Source organism: Herpailurus yagouaroundi, unplaced genomic scaffold (genome assembly GCF_014898765.1).
Source record: "Herpailurus yagouaroundi ecotype Mexico unplaced genomic scaffold, PumYag 188, whole genome shotgun sequence".
Classification (NCBI taxonomy): Eukaryota; Metazoa; Chordata; class Mammalia; order Carnivora; family Felidae; genus Herpailurus; species Herpailurus yagouaroundi.
Genome location: NW_024412419.1, coordinates 8,682,577 through 8,704,097, shown reverse-complemented (window position 1 = coordinate 8,704,097; position 21,521 = coordinate 8,682,577). Strand labels below are relative to the sequence as shown.

At 48.8% G+C, this 21,521-nt stretch overlaps 1 protein-coding gene across 9 annotated transcripts in view; it reads right to left on the bottom strand.

Annotated features, from left to right (window-relative positions):
* The window catches only part of GREB1 (growth regulating estrogen receptor binding 1), a 147,569-nt gene that overhangs the window by 87,570 nt on the left and 38,478 nt on the right, over nt 1–21,521 (bottom strand). For 3 of the 9 annotated variants that reach the window (XM_040496089.1, XM_040496092.1, XM_040496090.1), the window contains exon 1: nt 2,699–2,857. The exons of 2 other annotated variants lie outside the window; for them this stretch is intronic. In XM_040496089.1, the coding sequence (XP_040352023.1) occupies nt 2,699–2,788 (90 nt within the window). In that variant the 5' untranslated portion in view covers nt 2,789–2,857. Of the gene's footprint in view, nt 1–2,698; nt 2,867–5,159; nt 5,311–6,355; nt 6,551–9,075; nt 9,881–21,521 lie in introns of those variants that run through there. 4 more of the 9 variants (XM_040496095.1, XM_040496097.1, XM_040496094.1 and 1 more) reach the window with 4 other exon arrangements.

Below are 21,521 nucleotides of genomic sequence, written 5' to 3'. Positions count from 1 at the left end.
AAAAAAAAAAACTTCTGTTTTCATCTAGTCCATCTCATCCTTTTATTTTCTAGTCTATGTTTTGGAACGCAAATAACATATACCATACGCCGCGGTCTGTGTATGCGACATATAAATCAATAAATACATACGTGGAGAGAGACGCAAGTTTCAACGGAAAAACAAGAAAAGCAGTACTTGTTTAGTAGCTGCTGTGTGCTAACACCTCTGTGACAAAAGCACGATCTTCATTTTGCAGATGAGGACACGGGGTCTGAGATCTAAAGCCTTTGTTGGTTTCACGTCCTTATCATTTCCTTTAGCAACGTAAGCCCCAGGAACATAGGAAAAATAGAAACAGTGGTTATCGTTTATTAGGGCCACTTTGTGTAGCCCCTTTTCTTGGTTTTTACCTCACTTTCATCACGGCTCTAAAAGGCACACGGCATGATTCTCTTTTTACTTTAGGAAACTGAGACGGGGCGGGGGGAGATTAAGTGACTTGTCCCAGGTCCTACATTTTGGACGATTTTAGAACGTCCAACGATGGCCCGAAGTAGGACAATCTTTGCTTTCAAATGAAGCCGGTGACTTCAGAAAAGAGAGTGTTGTTTTTTTAAGTTGGTGGGGGTTTTTTCATGCCATTCACTTGTCTAGCCCCGCTGAAACTTTTGCTTAAGAAAAAAAAAACTGCCTTGAGCTCTTTCATAAAGGTGCTTGACCAAAGGGGGGGGCGGAGGGGCGGGGAGGGCTTCCAGAACAAGAAAATAAAGCCTCAGTGAATGAAAAGCCCCATTTAAAAAAGACACATTTCTAGCCAGACAACGGAAACCGAGAGCATTCTAAGAATGTTGCCTGAAGACAGGTCTGCGGGAGGGAGGAGGGCGGAAAGACCACCGCTCAGACCACCACTTCGAGATGCAGCAAAGCAAACAAGTGGCCAGCAGCCGGCGGGCCGGGGGCCTGGACAGTGTCCGCCTGTCAGCCCGACTGGCCGTTCCCTGGAGATTAAAGCAGGAGACTCAGACTCCAGCCGTTCAAAGAAAAATATTCCGGCTCAGCCTGTGACTGCTTCTCTGTTCTTCCTTTCTTTTCTCTCTTCCTTGCAGAAGAGAAGATCAGAAGGTTTGCCCAAGAGACAGAAAATCCATTTATCTTAAAAGGCTCCTGACACTTACCGGGGAACCCGAAGACGTGTGTGTCCGGCTAACCTCTGGGCCCCCAGTTATTCCCCGTTCCCTTGTGAGCACTTTCCACTTTGCTTTTCTGTCAAGTAGGGAGGCGCCCGTGCCAGAGCCCAAATCTGTGAACAAATGTTACGGACTTCCCAGAATGGGCTAGCTCACGGTCCCGAAGAGCACACCCAGCTCTGTGCACCCCTGGGTGCTGCTCATGAAGATAAAGCCGACACCTCGCCTGCTGCACACGTGCCCGATCCGGCTCTTCTCCCAAACGCCCAGGGCACACGCTGTTGGCTCAGTCCCTCTGCACGGAGACCGGAGGCCCACGATGTGCTGAGAACAAGCCCTTCAGTCCGCACGTCATGCTGTCCAGTTAGATGGGAACCAGCAGGGCTCTCAGAGAAGGGCTTGCAGCTCCCCTTCAGTTATCATAAGCCTCTCAGTAAAGTTCCACTTTACCAGCTTCCAACAATTTTTCAAAGGTGGGCCTTACAAAGCATTCATAACCCGCCTGCCTGCTAGCTGGTAAAAACAAAAACAAAAACAAAAACAAAAACCAACCATGTACTTTGGAAGAGGACCACCAGAGGCTTAATTCATAGCTGTGCTATTTTCAAGCTGTGTGACCTTGGGTGAATTACCTAACCTCTCTGGACCACCGTTTCCTCGCTTGTAACATGAAGAACTGCCTCCCAGAGCCGAAGGGAGGGCCAAATAAACGAATATACAGAGGGAAGTTGACACACGGATGTGAATAAACTCTGGTCACCTCTGTAAAATGGAAATTAACTCCTCATGACTCGCATTTCTAGACGCCAACCAGAGGTGTGGACTTGGTTCGACTCACTGTACCCCAGCAGAAGTCATCAGGCTCCTGGCTTCCTTCAGGGGTGCACCGACCGAAATGTGCCAGCGCAAGCAGATACGCGATTTCTGTGTGTCTCATCCCCCTTCTCTCCAAACCTAAAGCTCCCTGGGGCACCTGGGGGGCTCAGTCGGTTAAGGGTCCGACTCTTGATTTCGGCTCAGGTCATGATCTCATGGTTCATGGGTTGCTCTCACTCTCTTGCTCTCTCTCCCAAAATAAATAAATTTAAAAAAAAAATTAAAAGCTCCTTGACAGCAAGAACTATTCTAGTCACCTCTTTACTCCCCTGGGACACTGTGCATATATATATATATATATATATATAGATAGATAGATAGATAGATAGATATCTACATATATATATATGTGTGTGCGCACGTGCGTGTGCACACACGTGCACACACACGCGCACGCGCGCACACACACAGCAGAAAATACCTCCTAAACAGAGGGCGTGGGGGAGGGGGGTCACAGCAAGGAACGTACGGAAATGCAGCACAGTCCCGTCTGAAAGCTGCACCCGTTGGGTGCAGAATCTGAAACCCCAGCTGTACCAAATAAGCACACCTGAGGTTTTATTTCAGCCCCCCCCTCCCCCCCAGGGGATGCCACTGCTCTTACAGTTCCAGAAAGCGTATTAGCTACTGCCCCGGAGATTACCTGGACTCACCTCACCGCTTTCTATTCCGAGCGGGGTCGGGAGGAAGCCCTCCCTGTTGAACATCGAAGTACAAGATGTGCACTTGTGTTCTTTCCTCATGAGCACGCTGCTTGCTGGAGGGCCCTGTGGGGGCCTGTTCCCCCTTCGGCTTGCACCTGAGCCAAATTCATCGCTCCCTCTTCTGTTCCGCCACCCGCAGAACTTGCTGCCGCCCCCGCTAAGACCACAGGGTGCGCGTCTCCCACCCCCTCGGGGCGGGGGGGGGGGGGGGGGGTTGAGCTGCTGCAGACAGCAGCCAAGTTCACTCGGCTCTCCATCCCTTACAGAGTCCGGAGCGCTTTCTCACAAAGAGTAGGTCTCTGGCAAGGAAGCGGTGGCTGACTGTGCTCATCACCCCAGGCTGCTACAGACCCTGCCACCCGCACCCAGGCCACCCCTGCCTCCGGAAGAAGACGCAGCTGGAGGCCTTCGGGGTCTCAGCACCAACTTGAGGCAGCTGGGTCTGCCCTGAGCCACACACTGACAAGTGTGGCCCCTACTGTGCCTCCTCTGTGAAAAGGTGAACTTTCCCCCCCTTCCAGAATCATGATTTTGAGCCTTAAAAGTGAAAGCTTAAGTTTGGCTATATAGTAGAAATCTTGCCTTCTCACTTGGAGCTAAGGGCGAACGTGAACCAAAACAGGAAGAGCAGGAAAACAATGAGCACATGACCCCGGGAGGTGGTCGCCTTAGCAAGGGTGCAGGCAAGAAGGTGACTTCAACGGAGACAGAAGAGAGCGGAAGTTTCTCTCTCAGGTCAGTCTCAAAGGGCCTCCTCGGAAAGCTGCGTCGGAAAGGATGAGCTCCAGTTTGCGGCAAAGGCGAAAGGGCATTCTGGGCAGAAGGTGGACGGCGCACCCACGCCTGGCCCAGGGGGACACGCCGTCGTGCGCCTGGGGGATGCAGGTCCTTCCAGACGTAGGCATGTAAGGTCAGGGGTAGAGGGGTGACGAGGGGCCGGCTCAGACTAAGCCCAGCCAACGTGTTGAGAACCAGCTTTGTGGAAGCAGGAAAGGACTCTGTGCAGACGTGATTAGGCTCTATTTCAGAGAGGCTTCCTAAGGATGGTCTACAGGACAATATTGAGATATATACCGCAACTCACAGACCGGCCCCACGTGCAAGAGGAAGGAGGGGGAGGCTGGTGACTTCAGGCCCGAAAACAGAAGCTCAGTGTCCCAAGTGCCGGGGACCTTCCAGCCCCGCCCTTGCTGGCGGCCCATCCCCAACACTCCTGCACACCCCAGACACTCGAACCACAGGCCCCCTGTCCCTGCAGGCAACAGCCTTCCCCTTGACTCCTGCCCAGCTTTCAGGGCCTCAAGGGAAGGTACCGGATGTGCCCCGCCAGCCACAGAGACACAGCACCCCCCCCAAAGTCGTACCAGAACCCCCCCCAAAACTCCAGCTCTGATCTGAGCTGCCACGAACCGCTGTCCCTTCCTCCCCCAATCTCCCTACAGCAAAATTTAAGAACCTTCGGCCACCGGACAACTACGGTGACATTTCGAGTTGAGTCCAAAATGGAGTAAAAAAACCAAAACAACAAAAACCATCATTAGCACAGCACTCTCAAGCTGCCGCTTTCAGCCTCGCTCTGTGATTTCCACAGGCGCGCTGGGGCCCTCCCCCATGAAGACTGGGGGTGTAGGAGCAGTCGCCCCCCAATATATGATATGGCCATAAACGCATTCAGACCGCGGAATGGTCTCCTATAAACTCTTTGACAGTCCTCCTGGCAGGAAACGCCATTCTAATGCAGATTTCTCCGATTTTCCCTAGAGGAACCCATAAACTCCACAGGTGCTGTTTAAGGAAGAAAAGCCGGGGCGAGGGGCTCACTTGTCCCACCACGGCCGTCCTGCCCCCCCCCCAGCTGCTGCGCCACCGCGGCCCTGGAGACATCCGCTGACGGTGCACAGTGCTTCATCCGAGAACGTCCCCAAGCTCTCTCCACGGGAACTACAAAGCAGCGTGGCCCCTCCAGCTGCAGTGAGAACTGAATAGGGGCGAGGCACCTTCAGAAGAAAGCCCCGCAAGATTTTCAGGGAAGAACAAACTACTGAGAAACTTTTCTCCAGAAACAAGCAGGCAGGACCCAAAGAGTGCTGCGGACCTTTACACATGATGTATGTATACAAGATACACAAGATATGTAGGGTATCTTTAGCCCATCATATCCTCACTATACCCACTGCTGCTCCTGTGCCCACCTTGTGCAGAACTAATCATTTACGACCCCTTGAGATGCCACTCCAAACAGTGCACTTTGCTCGGAGCACCTGCACCTGCGGCTTATTGAAACGCTAATGCTTTGCAATCGTTCTCCTGACCTCAGACCAGTGCTGTCTGTCTCATAAGCAACGAGCCAACACAAACCCTTCCACCCCCGAAAGTGGGTGCCGCACTCCCCGAAGCCACTGCACCGTACCTTACAAAAAGCTGGTCATCTCAGGCAGCCCCGTAAACAAAGCAGCCAAGAGCAGCCTGCACCCAGCAGAGTGGGAGCGCTCGCGGAGGCTGACGCCTCCCTGGGGCTGTGCCTTTGATCGCGTGGGGAGCCCTTAATGCCCCTGAGAACTGTGCGGTCAGCCTGACACCCTGGCTCCCGGCCCCTGCCCAGAGAAGCAGCGGCAGCCAAGCCAGCCAGGGGAAAGGTTTCAGTGCCAGTATCTGCTCCTGGGGCTACAACAACAACTGGAGGGGGAAAAAAAAAAAAAAAAAAACTTCAGCAGACCTTCCAAGTTGAGCTCCATCTGTCCCAGGCTCCTGCTGGGTCAGATGGCCAATGCCACAGTTTTCTGTCTTCTTAGCACGGAAGTGTTTTGCCGGGTCAGAGTGCTCTCCACGCAGGTACAGGCCAATCTGTCAGTCTAACCACCAGCAGTTAAACCGAGACGTTTTAAACAACGTGCAAGTTTTGTACTTGGAGGGGTGGGGGGGGACCGCGTCCTCTCGCGCAGAGAACAAAGGGTCGGGAGAAGGGCCTCGGCTTTGCCGCGGGAAGCTGGCAGGCCCGTCTGCTGGCAGGTGCCGCGCTGACCCACGGAAGCACGTGCCCTCAAAAATGATCCCCGTGAACACCGGGAGCACACCCCAACAAGGAAAACTCCCCGGAGAGGCACAGATGCACATCCTTAAGCTTCTTTTATTGAAATCCCTTCTGGAGCACCTGGGTGGCTCAGCCGGTTAAGCGTCCGCCTTCGGCTCAGAGCATGATCTCATGGCTCGTGAGTTCGAGCCCCGTGCCGGGCTCTGGGCTGACAGCTCGGAGCCTGGAGCCGGTTTCAGATTCTGGGTCTCCCTCTCTGCCCCTCCCCCACCCATGTACACGCACCCTCTCTGTCTCTCTCTCTCTAAAAAAAAAAAAAAAAAAATTTTTGAAAGAAAGAAAGAAATCACTTCTGCCGTGGAAAAAAACGCCAGCCTACACGTCCCTGTTGTAATGGACTCTGAAATCCAGGAATCCTGATCAGGTCCTAACTGAAAAAGCAAAGGAACAAAATCATGGGGGCTTACTTCATTTGTGCTGAATACCTTTAACGTTTATTTTTATCTGCTCGTCAGGATCTTCTCTTTGCCCGCAAATACGACGTGGATGTGACCCAGGGTTTCCATGCCACCTACCTTTTGTGACAAAGGCCAAAGTGCCGCATTATTCTTGTCAGCGCCCCAGTCAGCAAAAAGAGCTCTCAGCCGTTTCTAGGTCCAGCTCCAAAAAGGACTAGGAGCTACAGGGTGGAAGGAAGAACCCCGTATCGCAGAGCCTTCCCCGGCTGAGCAGTGTCTCTAGAAAGGGCTGGAAGAGACCCCACTCATGCCCAACCTTCCCAGCAAGGGCAGGGGCAGCGCCCCCTGGTGGTTCTGCTGGAGTGAGGCTCCGGAAGTCCAAGCAAACCCCTGGCACAATGGCTTTGTCCATCTGGGGAGGCCGTCAGGCCCGGTGACCGTGCATGGAGGACCTGTTGCGACGTCTGCCACTCGGCGCGCTGTCTGTAATGGCGGGAAGCTGGACACTTCAGAAACGCCCAACAAGAAAGGAAAGCTTAATGTGGTCTCCAATATCCACACGCACAAAAGCTACGTACACAAAGAGTTTCCAAATGATGCAGACGTACTTAGGATATAACGTGCAGCAACAAAAGAAGTCTAAACTGTCACAGAGGGGCACCTGGGTGGCTCAGTCGGCCGAGCATCAGTCTCTTGATTTCCACTCGGGCCACAATCTCACATCACAGTTCGTGGGATCGAGCCCCACGTCAGGCTCTGTGCTGACAGTGTGGAACCTGCTTGGGATTCTCCCTCTCCCTCTCTCTCTGCCCCTCCCCTGCTCTCTCTCTCAAAGTAAACAAACATTTAATAAATAGTTATAGAAATAGAGAGAGAGAAATATACATGTACGTGTATATTTTATGTAACATATACGTGTTACATAAAACACATTTATATTTATATATTAGTAATACTGTGTTAATATTACAATAATGTACCAGGTAGTATTATATAATATAGGTTATGTATTACTCTGTATTACATGGAACATCATACACTGTATGTTTATAATTAACATATATATTACATTTATATTTACATATTGAAAAATGTCTACAGTGATTGCCTCTAAATGGAAGAATTGAAGATTTTTGTTATGCCTCTTTAATCTTTCCTGTCCTGTGCTAACTTTGTAAACTGACGTTAAGTTGTCATCATCACGGGGAGAAAATGAGCGAAGAAAAATCTGTCTTCCTTAAGGCTGCATCACAATATCTTTGAACTGATTATGCTCTGCCATTACTGTCAAAATAGGCTTTTGATGTGAACATAGCATTGAGGTGTGTGAGGACGAGAGAGAGCTCAACACATCAGTTCTGTAGGGATGTTCCTGGTGTGAACCGCCCTTCTGAACGCAGATCTGCAAATCCAACAGATGTCAATGCCAATATATCTCCCTGCCATAAACCCCTTTCTTCTATTCCACGTCAAACGCTCTTCCCCCCTGGCCAAGTCCCCTGCACGTTAAATATGACGAGCACTGATTACAGTCACCATACCAGCCGCCAACACAAACACTTGAGACTGTGATGTGTCGGCTTTATTTTTCTTTCTGACCACAAAGGCTAGACGTGATGACCTTCAAAAAGCAGAAGAGTCTCCATCTGTCCAGCACAGTGTCCTGTGTTAGAGATCATGACAACACCGGTAACAAATACACACGTCTTGGTGGTTGTTTTTTTCTAGCAATTTTTTTTTCGATATATGAAGTTTATCGTCAAGTTGGTTTCCATACAACACCCAGTGCTCATCCCAAAAGGTGCCCTCCTCAGGACCCATCACCCCCCCTCCCCTCCCTCCCACCCCCAATACACACGTCTTGTGATGCCTCTTTGTGCCCACTGTACGTTTCACCCCCCTGGAAAGCCCACACCCCTCGTCTGTGATATGAACTCCTACTCATCCTTCAAACTCCAGTTCTAGATTCTCTTTACTTGGGCGGTGGCCATGACCTCCCTATACAGACCTGACCACTAACCTTCTTTGTTTAGGTTTAACAAACCTCCAGAAGCCAGACTAGAGAGACGGACGCGGGGCTGAGGCAGATAAAGGGTACTGCGGTATGGTGCCTATGCAGAGGAGGCCAAAAGGTGCTACAAAAAAACGGAGACTAGGGACTCTGGCGTCTGTTAAGTGGAGAAGCAGCCCTGAAAATAGGAAGCTTCTCTGAAATACCGCATACAGAGCACTTGGTCCCTCCACTCCCATCCTGTGGCCACAGGCAGAATGTCAGGACACAGGCATTCACCCCCAGGCAAAACACACAAGGTTCCTCTCCGTATAAACTGAATCAACCGAGAAGTAGGCCCGCTCTTAAAGACACAGTCTTCAATTTAGAAAGTTCCAGAATACCAGCTGATTCGCTCCTGGGCACCCAAAACAGCAACACTGCCAATCCACAAAGCTCCATCTGAGGACACACAGAGCTCCCAGCGGACCTCCTCTCTCATTCTTACACACACATGAAAATCCAAAGGTCACAGCATCTGAAGGACTGAAGCGTGAAAAGAATATCCAGGAGGAAAACCAGGGATACAAAGAGAATCAAAACAACACAAAACAAAACAAAACAAAACACAGTGACTTGGGTTATCCTCTGAGAGATCAGGGGGCCATACTTGGCCACCAGCCCACTCAACAAGAGACCAAAAATCACAGAGAAGGAAGGAGCCCTTCGAGGTGACCCGGGCCATCCTCTGGTTTTAGAGCTAAGGGATAGTCTTGGGCCAGCTGGGCCGCTATTCACAAAAATATCACACAGAGAGGGGCTTCAACAAAAAGCATTTCTTTCTTACAGTTCTGGAAGCTGGAAGTCCAACATCAAGGTGCCCAAAGATTCAGGGACAGCGAGGAACTGCTTCCTGGTTCGGTCGTCTTGCTGTGTCCTCACATGAAGAGGCAAGGCAGCTCTCTGGGGTCCCTTAGAAGGGTACTAATCCTATTCATAAGCTCCTCCCTCGTGACCTAATCACACCCCATAGGCCCCACCTCCTAACACCACCACATTGGGGCTTAGCTTTCAACCTATGAATTCGGGGAGGACAGGAACATTATTCAGTCCGTAGCAGGGACCCACGGCTGCTGGAGAACTGAGTAGGAAGGCTGTGGGTAGGAAAGCCACACGCCTTTCCACAGGAAAGAGTTTTAGCCATTCGGTTATGTTGTTCCTATATACAGACAATTCTGCTACAACGCTGGTTTTTGAACTGCAAATCGGCCCCAGCAGTTCGACAGATGACAGAACAATTTGACCACTTTGTGAATTTTCTGTGTGCTTGGGAGTGCCTTCTCGTGCAAGAAACACTAAGGCGGACGCAGAAGAAAGGGCGCCCAGCTCCACAGAGCTGCTTGGCAATGAGCAAACTGGGGACCCCCTCAAACCGGGACCAGCTACCTCCAATCACCACACCTGCCACGCCCACCCACAGCTGTTGGAACCTTCCACACGATTCCACGCCTCCCTCCTTTCCCTGCTTCTCACAAGCTGCAACCCCTCCGATGCACACAGAGCTTCATTCGTGTGATCTTACACTTCACAGTAAGGTTCCACATTTATGGTGGGATTTATGTACTTCCTAACCGTTTTGCATATGTAAAACTGTGCTTTCCTTTTCTGATAGGATTTTTTCTTCTCCCCCCCCCCCCCCACCCCCCAGTGTGTCATTGATGAAGTTTCTGAGTGCTATGCCCATAACCCCGGTTCTCCTATAACCCCTTATGGTGCAATTTCTGACGATGCAGTGACTCTGAGGCACACATATGTCTTGTTACGGTAGGATCGACTGCATAATGTATATGCCTGCACACAAACCAGTTCCAGGAGTTTCTCTGATCCTTGAACGAAGACACAAAGGCCATGGTGTGCTGATTCTGCTTTGGAAAATGCGATTGCCGCCACCGAATCGCTCCTCGTGCGTTATTTCTGGCGACCCCGAAACTTTTCATCTCCTACCTGACCTTCTCCCCACAGCGATGGGGCTGGAATCTCTTCCTGGGCTAAGGCCATTTGTCGGGTTTTGTTAGCATGAAAGAAATCTGCGGGTCATCCATTGTCCCTCCCACCGCATACAAAATAAAATTCAAGCATAAATAATGAAATCTTCATTCCCGGCTTCTGTTTACAAGACCGCAGCCGAGTCTCGGGGAAGCTGTGAGGCTTGCCCCTGGGGTTCCGTGCCGCCCCTCGCCCACCTGGTAGCTGTGTGACCTTGGGCAGACTCCCTGACTGTCTGAGCTCTGGTTTTCTCTGTCATGAACGGAGATAACAAGGTTCACTTCAAAGAGGTTTTGTGAGGGGTGAGTAAGATAATGGAGTATTTCGCGCAGTGGCTGGCACTTAAGTGTTTTCCCGTTGATTGTATTTATTTCTTTATTTTTAGGACTAGTCAAGCTGATGTCTTTGCTGCTCACAAATCCCCTCATCTGTGTCTTGTGTTATTTGCCTACATTGCAACCCCCTTCCCTCCCCGACCTCACCTCTAATTTGGAGCTTAAAAATTGCAAAAGAGGAGTGACTGGCAAGGTACAAAGCCTCTTAATTTGGGGGGCCAACTCTTTTGGCCCATCATGGCCAGCTTCTCCTCTTTGGCCTCTCTTTGCCCTTCATTAGCTCGGAGCTGTCATTCGTTCATACACCCAACATTTGCTAGGTGCCCAGCATACGCTGGGTAGTTGCGTGATCTGGGTTCCAAGAGCCTCCGTTTTCTCAGCAAAATGAGGGCCATAATACCTATATCATGAGGTTGGAAGGCTTAAATGGCGCTAGGACCGTAAAGCACCTTTACGCTGCCTCGCACACAGTAGGTGCTCAACAAAGAGTAGCTTTCATCCGCATCATCGTGGTGAAAATGACTAAGCCACAGCCCTGCTGTCAGGAAGCTTAAAGTCCAAAAGCATAAAGAACCCCCCCTTCCACCGCACTAGCACAGACCTGCTGCGGTTCCTATGCCGGGAAGGTCTGCAAACCTCTCTCCTACAGACCCAGACATGCTGGAGCAGACGTTTCACTGGCTACGAAACAATGAGTCTGATTATGCATGCATAGCACTGAAAAGGCAGCAAGCTTGCGAAGGTATGATTCATCACTGCCTGGTGCAGTAATTAGAAGTATTTTGGTTGGTTCTAGGTCAGAATGACCCAGTTTACTGCACCTTTTTTTTTTTTTTTCCTCACTGTGGAAGTCTGTGGTGAACTTTAAAACAAAGCTTGGGAAAAGATAACTGCTCTGTGGCTTTTGCTCAGAGGAAAGACATTATCGGCTCTGCTCCGCAGAAACAAGCCCTCATCACGGAAGCCATTAAGGCTCAGTCTTGGATTTTACCAGAAAGAAGGACAGTCTGCGTGGACCCTCCCACCACCCCCCCTCAACCGGAGTTCCTAGAAACTCACCCGTCTGTTTCCCCAGCACCAAGTATAACATAAGTACCAAGAGAGTGTTTATTGGAGGAGTGCTCCTATAGGCAGTTAACTTTCTAAAAGTAAGAAAAAAAGAAAAAAAAAAAAAGAATGAATGACCCAAAATATGTGATATTTGCTAAACTCTCCAGGAATAAAGTAACATTTTCTACTTTATTCCTGCTGATGGTGACTCATTGGCAAAGATAGTGTCTACATATGTAATATGACATGCTAAAGGACCAAAAAAAGCACAAAAGCCGTAACAGAAGGCAGAGAAAACACACATAAGGATAGAAAGTTAGATCACTCACATCCTTGGCAACTAACAGAATAGTATTTTTTTTTTTAATGCAATAGAAAAAAGACTGGAAGGAAATACATGAAAATTTTAACAGTGGATGTTTGGGGAAATGGAATTTAGACAAATGTTTTTTCTACATTTTTTTTTTTTTTTTACAAATGGTCACATGCATGGGGCGCCTGGGGGGCTCCGTTGGTTGAGCGTCCGACCTCGGCTCAGGTCATGATCTCGCGGTCTGTAGGTTCGAGCCCCGCGTCGGGCTCTGTGCTGACAGCTCGGAGCCTGGAGCCTGGAGCCTGCTTCGGATTCTGTGTCTCCCTCTCTCCCTACCCCTCCCCACTCACGCTCTGTCTCCCTCCATCTCTCAAAAATGAATAAACGTTAAAAAAAAAAAAACCCACAAATGGTCACGTGCGGTTTGTATAAACACCTCTTGGGGATGAGGGGGCAGGATACTAATCATGACATTCCATCAAGGTGGAGTCCACTGGGGGGCGCTGCACAATATGGGGCAGGTGAGGGGGGGCTGGACCGCTGGAGCCACACTGGCCTGACGCTGCCACTCGGCACCGGGCAGGTCCTGGCACCTCTGTAAAAGGGGAGCCCAGGCTAGGGGCCTCTTTGGCAGCAGCCTTCGGCTCTAGCTCAACAGCTACTCATGCGTTTCAGGGGACGACTCTCCTGGGGTAAACTGGACACCCTACTCGTGGACTGAGTGGGGAGCAAACGTCCCCAGACTGGTCCTCCAATTCAGGCCCCGAGTCCCTGCCTGAAAGTGCCCCCTTAACACCAGCCCACTCACCTGTGGAACTCCTTCTCCCTGGAAATGGACCCACACAGGGGCCGACAAAGTTCAGAGCTGGGATGGGTGGGCTTGGACACAACTTCTCCGACCCAAGGGAGACCTGGGACGCCCCCGCTCCACAAAAACCAAAACTCACCAACTTTCTAGGCCGGGCTCGGGTCCTACTCGCTCCAGGCAACCTCCCAGATTGCTCCCATCCCCACTCTAACCCCTTTCTTTCTTTGAATTGTGCTTATTGAATCTGAGCAGATACAGAAGAACATGTAGAAGATACTTGTTATGAAAACTCATGATACAACGAACAGCCATGGGCCTCCTCCTGTTTAAAAACAAGAACATCAGTGACGGCTGGGTGGCTTAGGTGGTTAAGCGTCCGACTCTTTGTTTCAACTCAGGTCACCATCTCATAGTTTGTGAGCTCAGGTCACGATCTCATAGTTTGTGAGCCCACATTGGGCTCAGCACTGAAAGCATGGATTCTGCTTGGGATTCTCTCTCTCTCCCTCTCTCTCCGCCCCAACCCAGCTCGCTTGCTCTCTCTCTCCAAATAAATCAATGAATGAATGAATGAATGAATGAATATTTAAAATATTAAAAACAAGAACATCAGAACAGCTACCGAACCCTGGTGAGCTCCTTCCTTACCCCCGCCCCCAGGTAACTGGTATCCTGAATCGTACTCTTCTCGCTTTACTGTACAATTTTAACAAATTTTTTCATTTAGATGTAATTTACTATTAACCTAAAATCTAACACAGATGTAACTTTCTTTTTTTCCTATTTGGCAAAGATCAACTTTAGGGTGCAGAAGAAACTTCACCTGGAGATCTTGTTAAAAAGAAGCTTCTGTCTCAGGAGGTCTGGGCTAAAACCTGAAGTCAGCATTCCTGACAAGCTAGGTTCACTTAATTCTAATGTAGGTTTCAACCTAAGCAGCATGCTGTCCACTTTGACATTTTTAAGCTCTGGGTGAACGGACTCGCACTGTATGATTTTTCTCGACCTGCGTTTTTGCTCAGTACAACGTTCCCGAGATTCACCGCTGCCGTTGCCCATATCTGGGAGCCCCTTTCCCCCTGGAACAGCACTTTATTGTATGGACATCCTACGATTTGTTTTTCCACTCTATAGTTGATGGCTATTTGAGTTACTTCTGAGTTTTGGTCTGTGTGTTATTGCAAATGAAGCCAATATAAACACCATCGTGCGTGTCTCCTGCTACGCACACAACCCACGAGGCTGCCACACAACCCCAGGGGGCACCATTCACATTGTAGGCTGCGTAAACAGCGCCCCCTAGAGCAAAGAGGCTGGTACCAATTTAGGTTCCTCTCCTGGAGAACAAGCGTCTGGTTGTTCCGCGTCCTCATCCACCCTTGATGTTGTCAGACTTCCAAGTTTTGCTCAGCTAGTAGGTGTGAAATGGTATCTCACTGTGGTTTTAATATGCATTTGCCTCTTTACAACTAAAGTTGAGCGTCTTTTCCTGCTTGTTAGTAGCAGATGTGAAATGGTAGTTCACTGTGATTTCAACGTGCGTTTCCCTCTTTATAAGTGAAGTTGAATGTCTTCACGTGGTTAGCTGTTTTTCTCTTGCCCCTTTCTAAATTCTGAACTATCACTTCCGTTCGCCTTGTCAAACCAAAACGAAGCCTCTGTGAATATTAATATCTCATGTCTACCTTATAAATTCAGCTCCTGCCCTACAATATATTCTACTCTTTTTACTGTTTTATGCGTTTTTTTTCTCCTGATGGGGGTGAGGGGAACCGCTCCATCTTCACAGGTTTACTAAAGATTTGGTGATTTTATTCTTTTAAATTCTCTATTTTTAGAATTTCTGCCCATTTACTTTCAAAAGAGAAAGATCCTCTGAATCCTGGTGAAAAGGAATTTTCAAAGTCACCGTGGAAGCCAAACATACAAACCAGGGGAGAACAAAAATAATTGGTCTTCTGGTCATTTTTTGAAGGTAATAACCACACTGTATGACAATTCTGTGCTTCCAGTGACCAAAGTCACATTTTAATAATGTTGAGAATTGCCCAAGCCAGTTGAAAAAAAAATTGTCAAGGGCTAATTCTTCCTCCAGTCAAATTACTGAATGACTTCCAATCTGAAAAAGTTATCTGGTCATTCTTTTCAAACACCTATCTACAGCCAGAAAAAAAAAAAAAAGTAAAATTTGACAAATGTATATCATTTCATAAGAGTATTGGTATTAAGAGTTTCCCCCAGAAAATACAGAGTTTGTACCACTTAATGCATATAGATAGAGTAGAGCTTGGCAAAGGGCTTTACAAAACATTCAATAACCATAGGTTTTACAGCTGAAACGGAACTCGAAACTACCACCTGGTCCAACCCTCTGCCTTATAATAAACTGTTGTGTCATTTTATTTTATTTTACTTTTTTAAGTTTTTATTTATTTTTGAGACAGAGAGAGACAAAGCATGAACGGGGAAGGGGCAGAGAGAGAGGGAGACACAGAATCGGAAGCAGGTTCCAGGCTCTGAGCCATCAGCCCAGAGCCCGACATGGGGCTCGAACTCACGGACGGCGAGATCGTGACCTGAGCTCAAGTCAGACGCTTAACCGACTGAGCCACCCAGGCGCCCCTGTTGTGTCATTTTAAAGACCTAGAACAGTTAATGCAAGTAAATAATCCTGCTACTTTCAACAAGGGTGTTCACACTTTATAAACTTTTGCCTTTTATGGCTAGGTTGGAAAGGGATTTCTGCCACTAATTCACCTTGCCATAAATGTGAATTTGGAGTGGATGTAAAGCAATAGAAGATCTTCATCCTTGAAAAGTTACCATTCTCCCGTTCTACCAGGACAGTGACCCCAGGAATTTTGTCATCTGTTCCTCAGACACAGCAGCAAACACACAAACTCGGGCCCCTTCCCAGTGTGGACAGAGGAAAGAGGAGTGTCCAACCTAATCTCCGGGGCACTGTTTTCCCTGAGCAAGTTTCATAATTGACGGAACGTGGTTTTACAACCTGAAAAAGACTGATTCTGCAATCTTGTGGGTTTACTCTAGCCAACAGCTATTTGGTTGTCAATGCGGAAAGGAGATAAACCTACAAAAAAAGTTGAAGGAAAGGGAAATTAAGGGATTTAGTGTATCTATATCAGCAGAACAATAGACGTAGCAGACTTTGTTAAACTCTTGGTAGAATTAGGACTGGGTAACACAGCCTCCCAGGCCACCCTGCCTCTTTCCTTTACAACACACATCACACCAACAATTCACGCTTCAACGTCTGTCTTCCCACAAGACCATGAACTCTGTGAGGGCAAAGACCACATCTGTTTTGTTGATTACAGACTCTCTAGGGTCCAGCCCATACTGGCTGTCCCCATTTACTTCCTGATTGAATGAATGAGTGCAGTCCTGCCATTTAGACAAAAGATCGTCTGGGAGCCACAAAGTCCATCTAATCCACCAGGCGCCCAAGTTTACTCTTGGATCAAGTTTCACCACAAGACATTTTTAACTCATTAGCTTGGTCCCTCGTGCAATTCTCTTCCCAGAACTTCCCATAATAGCATCACCTTGACTTTTTTCCAACGCCATCATGGAAAACGGCCGTATGGAACTGGCTTTGACATTTGCTTAACATTAAGTCCACTGTGTTACGATATCATTTCTACGCGACCCCACAACAGAAATTATTTTGAGAAGTTAATGCCAGGGAGAGAGTCCTTTCCCCTGAAGAACTGGTATGTTTCTCCCTTTCTGGTAATATGCCTGCTAACACTTCTCACTTCCCCATTTTGTAGTGAGCACCAGATAAATAGTGATAAGTGCATACAAAAAATAGGCAATTACTAATTTCAGGAAAAACAGAAAGCTACATGGGAAAAAGGAAAACTAATCGTAGCACATACATGGCTCAGTTGTCAAAATGTTTACATGACCACAGTGATGTACACATTAGGTTGAGCTATCAAAAACTATAAATCACCATAATGGGAGGGTGGGGGCCAGGACGGATATATCTGTATGGGGAGAAGAGGGCATGTGTGAAAGAAAAGAAAAATCCTTACCTTCCATATCAAGAAGTTAACAAATTTACCCCAAAATCAAAACTCAAGGAGCAGCAAAATCTGTTCTTCAGAAAAGTCAACACAATTACCAAAAGAATCAGTTAAAAGGATAGGAAGCGACTGCCTCCTGAAAACAAGAAAAAGGATGAAAGAGTGGTTAACTATAGAGAGTAAGACTGCAATTAGGATTTGACGTATAATACCTTTATTTATTCTTCACTAAAATTCTCATCTTATTTAAATCAAGGCTCACTGACATTAAGTAACCAACATCACACAGCTGGTATTCAATGCAGGTTGACTGAAATCCTAAGCTCATCATCTTTCCACTACATGATGCTCCCTTCTCCACTCCCCTCTCCTAAAGGAACTAACAACATAAAGAAAACTTAGAGCCACATGGTCTCAAAATGTCATAGGATGTAAAGAAAGAAGAAAAGTGGCAAAGATGAAGAGAGTGAAGAAGAATATTTAAGACCATTCATAAAGCTAGGGTCATATTAATCCACATGAACTCAAGCTTGACCCCAGGGATTTTTTTCCTCCTAGAACAAGTCAAGTTGGCATTTATAAAAGTAAGCCTTTGATAAAAAAAAATAAACCCTGCCAAGTGTCTGATCCCTCTCTGCAATGCTGGGAGAAGCCTTCAGAAGCACCAAACAGGAGCAATCACTGGGTCCCAGGGCAAGCTAAACTCAGAAGATCAATTAAGCCCACGCAGTGTGAAGTTTACAACCAAGAATCAGCCAGGGGGACCTCAGAGCACAGTGTCCAAAGGATACCGTGAGTCAAGGAAGAGGGAAGATATGCCACAGACAGGGTCAGGCGTGGGGATATCTGGGCGAGAGTTCAGAACCAGGCCTTTCAACTGCGACGGGGTGTCGGGTCCATCGGCTGGCACGGCCTCCAGAGGATGGGCAGAGCCATCTGCCACGAGCTGCATGGGGTCCAGTGCCCATTCAGCCAGTGACGAGATGAGTGATGTGTTCTGGAAAGCACAGTATGAAAAGCAATGATAAGACGAAAGCAGACCAAGGCCAAATCTGTCCCAGACAACGAGGTCACGGCGACCTTCTGGGGAGAAGAGGATGTTCAGACAGAACGTGGTAGTGCAAGGCAAATGCAAAAATATCAACGTGTCATTTACAATCTTGCAGGGGCAGCTATTTTAAGGATTTGCTGTCCACCTGATAGGGATTGCACATGCACTGTCCCAGAGGCCACTTCTGCTGGGCATCCACAGTCACTTCATTTCATCCTGTGCAGCCCTGGGAGACCAACAGGAGGGGAAACGTGAGGGCCAGAAAGAGGGCGTGTCCTGCCCAAGGACGTACAACTAGTAAAAGGCAGAGATGGGAGTTGGACACAAATCCAACACGGTTGCCGGCCGGAGACCCCTCCACCTTTCCTCTCGCCCACTTCAATCTTCTGGATCCTGAAGACATGAGCAAGACTCGGCCTCTGTTCTGCTCAACCCAGACCTCTGGCTACTGAGCCAGACCGGGGTCTCAGATCACACCCACCTCCCACAGAGAGGGTTCCGGCTGTCCCACACTCTGACTTGGCTTTGTCCCCAAGAACCTTCCCTTCTGCCCGGCCCGCCACCCAGCCTCTTGATCTCCAGTTGACAGCTCAAGCTGTGAGGCTGTGCGACCTGCCTCTAGTCCTGGCCTGCTCTGGTCTGGCCTTGAGCAGCCCCTACAGACCTTGAGAGAACTCTCTCCTTTTGTAGGTCCTCACCACATCTTACCGACAACGTCCAAACTGTCTTCTGTGACTAACACCTCCTAGCGAGAGAAAGGAAGAAAAGGGGTGAATTTCCTATTTGAGCATTTATTTATTAGGAGTCTAAATTTCCACTAGCACATTTTTTTTCAATGTTTATTTAACTTTGAGAGGGAGAGAGAAAGAGAGAGAGAGACAGAGCACAAGCAGGGGAGGAGCAGAGAGAGAGGGAGATGGAATCCGAAGCAGGCTCCAGGCTCTAAGCTGTCAGCAGAGAGCCTGACGCGGGGCTCGAACCCACAAACCGTGAGATCGTGACCTGAGCCGAAGTCAGACGCTGAACCGACCGAGCCATCCAGGCGCCCCTCCACTGGCACATTTAAAAAGCAATTCTGGGGCACCCGGGTGGCTCAGTCGGTTAAGCATCTGACTTTGGCTCAGGCCATGATCGCCCAGTTCGTGAGTCTGAGCTCTGCAACGGGCTCGCTTCTGTCAGCACAGGGCTCGCCTCGGATCCTCTGTGCCCCTCTTTCTCTGCCCCTCCCCCGCTCACACTCTCTTTCAAAAATGAATGAAACTTTAAAAAAAAAAAATCACGGCACCTGGGTGGCTCAGTCGGTCGAACGTCCGACTTGGGCTCGGGTCGTGATCTCACGGTTCGTGGGTTCGAGCCCCGTGTCAGGCTCTGTGCTGACAGCTCGGAGCCTGGAGCCTGGAGCCTGCTTCGGACTCTGTGCCTCCCACTGTCTTTCTGCCCCTCCCCACTCACGCTCTGTCTCCCTCCATCTCTCAAAAATGAATAAACATTAAAGAAAAAAAAAAAAAGAGTTCTTCAGCTGAGCCTGTATGAACCCCAAGAAAAGACTTGCCTACGTACGTACTTAGAGTGCCTCCATTCTGTGCCAGGCACTTTGAACCAATCGGTCAAATAGACGGTGACAATTCAGAGACCCCAAAGCCATGAGCTATGCACCTCAGCCCACCAGGGGCAGAAAAGCAGGGGCGGCCTCTGTGATCAGCAGTGCACCCTGTGGGTCATCTGGAATAGGAAGCAGGAAGGAGACGGGCCAGAGATACCCAAAACAGCAGGGTTTTACCCAGTCCCTCCTGTCTTTCAGGTCTGACTTTGAATCTACAACTTTGGGACTTCTGCCTAGGACACTAGACATCTAGCCAAAGCGATGGATGTCCCTCACAGCCCAAGGGTGGTAAGACCTCTGCAGGTTGCCCAGTTACTGCGTCTAAGCAAAGGCACCCTTTGTGAAGTCTACGTTTGCGTGGAGGTTCCAATCAACACACTTTTGTGGAGCTCCTACTAGGGCAACCCAAGGCCAAACAGCGGTTTGTTTTCAAGGTAAAGGGGCATGGAAAACGTTACAGGCAGCACAAGGCAGCAAACGAGAAACCGTATGCCATTTTTTGCATTTGATAAGACTTTCACATAAATTTGCAAGTAGACTTCTTTACACGGTAACATCGATTCTGAGGTAGAAGCAGCTCCATCATGACAACTGGAGCGAAAGTATTTGTAGCCGATGTTGTGTCTCAGCCCTCAATACTTGAAGGAGAAACTCGACTGGGTTCAGGGACACGACATGAGCAGAGGTAAAACATCTGAGTTTATTGCAAGGCAGCTTTTCAAATCAAGGTAAACTTGCAAAGACAGAGGTCTGCTTAGGACACGATTGCTTCATCTTTCAAAACTGGAGGGACTAACACATTCCAAATTGTTCTTCGCCTTGAACACAGATCAGTCCGTTCCAAGAGGGGTCCAGCGTGAACTTACAACTTACACCTGACTGGTAGGTGTTGAGCCTCCGCTATGAGCCCGGCACCAAGGGCGAAGCAGAGGTAAGGCAGCTGGATTAGGACAGGCACCAGAGCCAAACTGCCCGCATCTGAGACCCAGGTCCCCACCTGCTAACTGCGCGACCTTGAAAACGTTACTTACTCGCTCTGTGCGTCAGTTTTCTCATCTGTAAAATGAAGATAATGACCCCCACACCAAAGATGACCCTACTCTACTCCCTGGGATCTGTGACCGTCCCCTCCCGTGGCAAAAGGGATTTTGCAGAAGGGGTTAAAGTTACAGACTTTGAGACTGGGAGATTATTCTGGATTCTCCAATAGTCGTCTAGTCGCACGAGTCCTTAAAGGAGGAGAACATGGATCTGTGGTTGGAAAGAGACGAGACCAGAGAAAGAAGAAGGAGAAGAGGAGCAGGAGGGAGAAGAGACGGAGGAGGAGGAGGGGGAGGGAGGAGGGGGAGGGGGAAGGGATAAGAGACTCCAGTGGCAAAGGGACTTGACCAGCTACTGCTGGTTTTGAAGATGGACGAAGGGCTGAGCCAGGAGATGCGGGAAGCCTCTTGAAACTTCGAATAGCCCTCAGCAGACAACCTACGCCAGAATTATGCCAACACCACAAAAGAGCAAGGAAACAGATTCCTCCTTGAACAGCCCAAAAGGAACACAGTCCCGCTGACACCTTGGCTTTGGCCTCCGGCGACCAATTCTGGACTTCCGACCTCCAGAATCGTGAGCTATACCTGAGTTTTTTTGAAGCCCCTGTATTCAGGATACTTTGTTACAAGAATGACAGGAAACTCATACTCTACTGCAAAGGGTTGCTGTAGAGATGAGAAGAGTTTAATCTGTAAGACATCTGAAGCAGGACTTGCTTGTAAGTACTTACCTCATCATTTAACTTTCTAGAGGGCGAACAAGATACAGTTCACATTTGCACAGAACTTCAGTCTGGCAGGGGAGGGACCATCATACAGACGGTCTTCATAAAGACCGTCGAACGTGGTCCCAATGCCTTCCGTCAATGAGGCAACGAATGGTAACATCTAAATAACCCTTACTACAATGGTACAGGTTCCATTTATACTCTCTGGAACTATATTCAACTACTGGTCTGACTTAAAGAAGAAACAAGGGGCGCCTGGGTGGC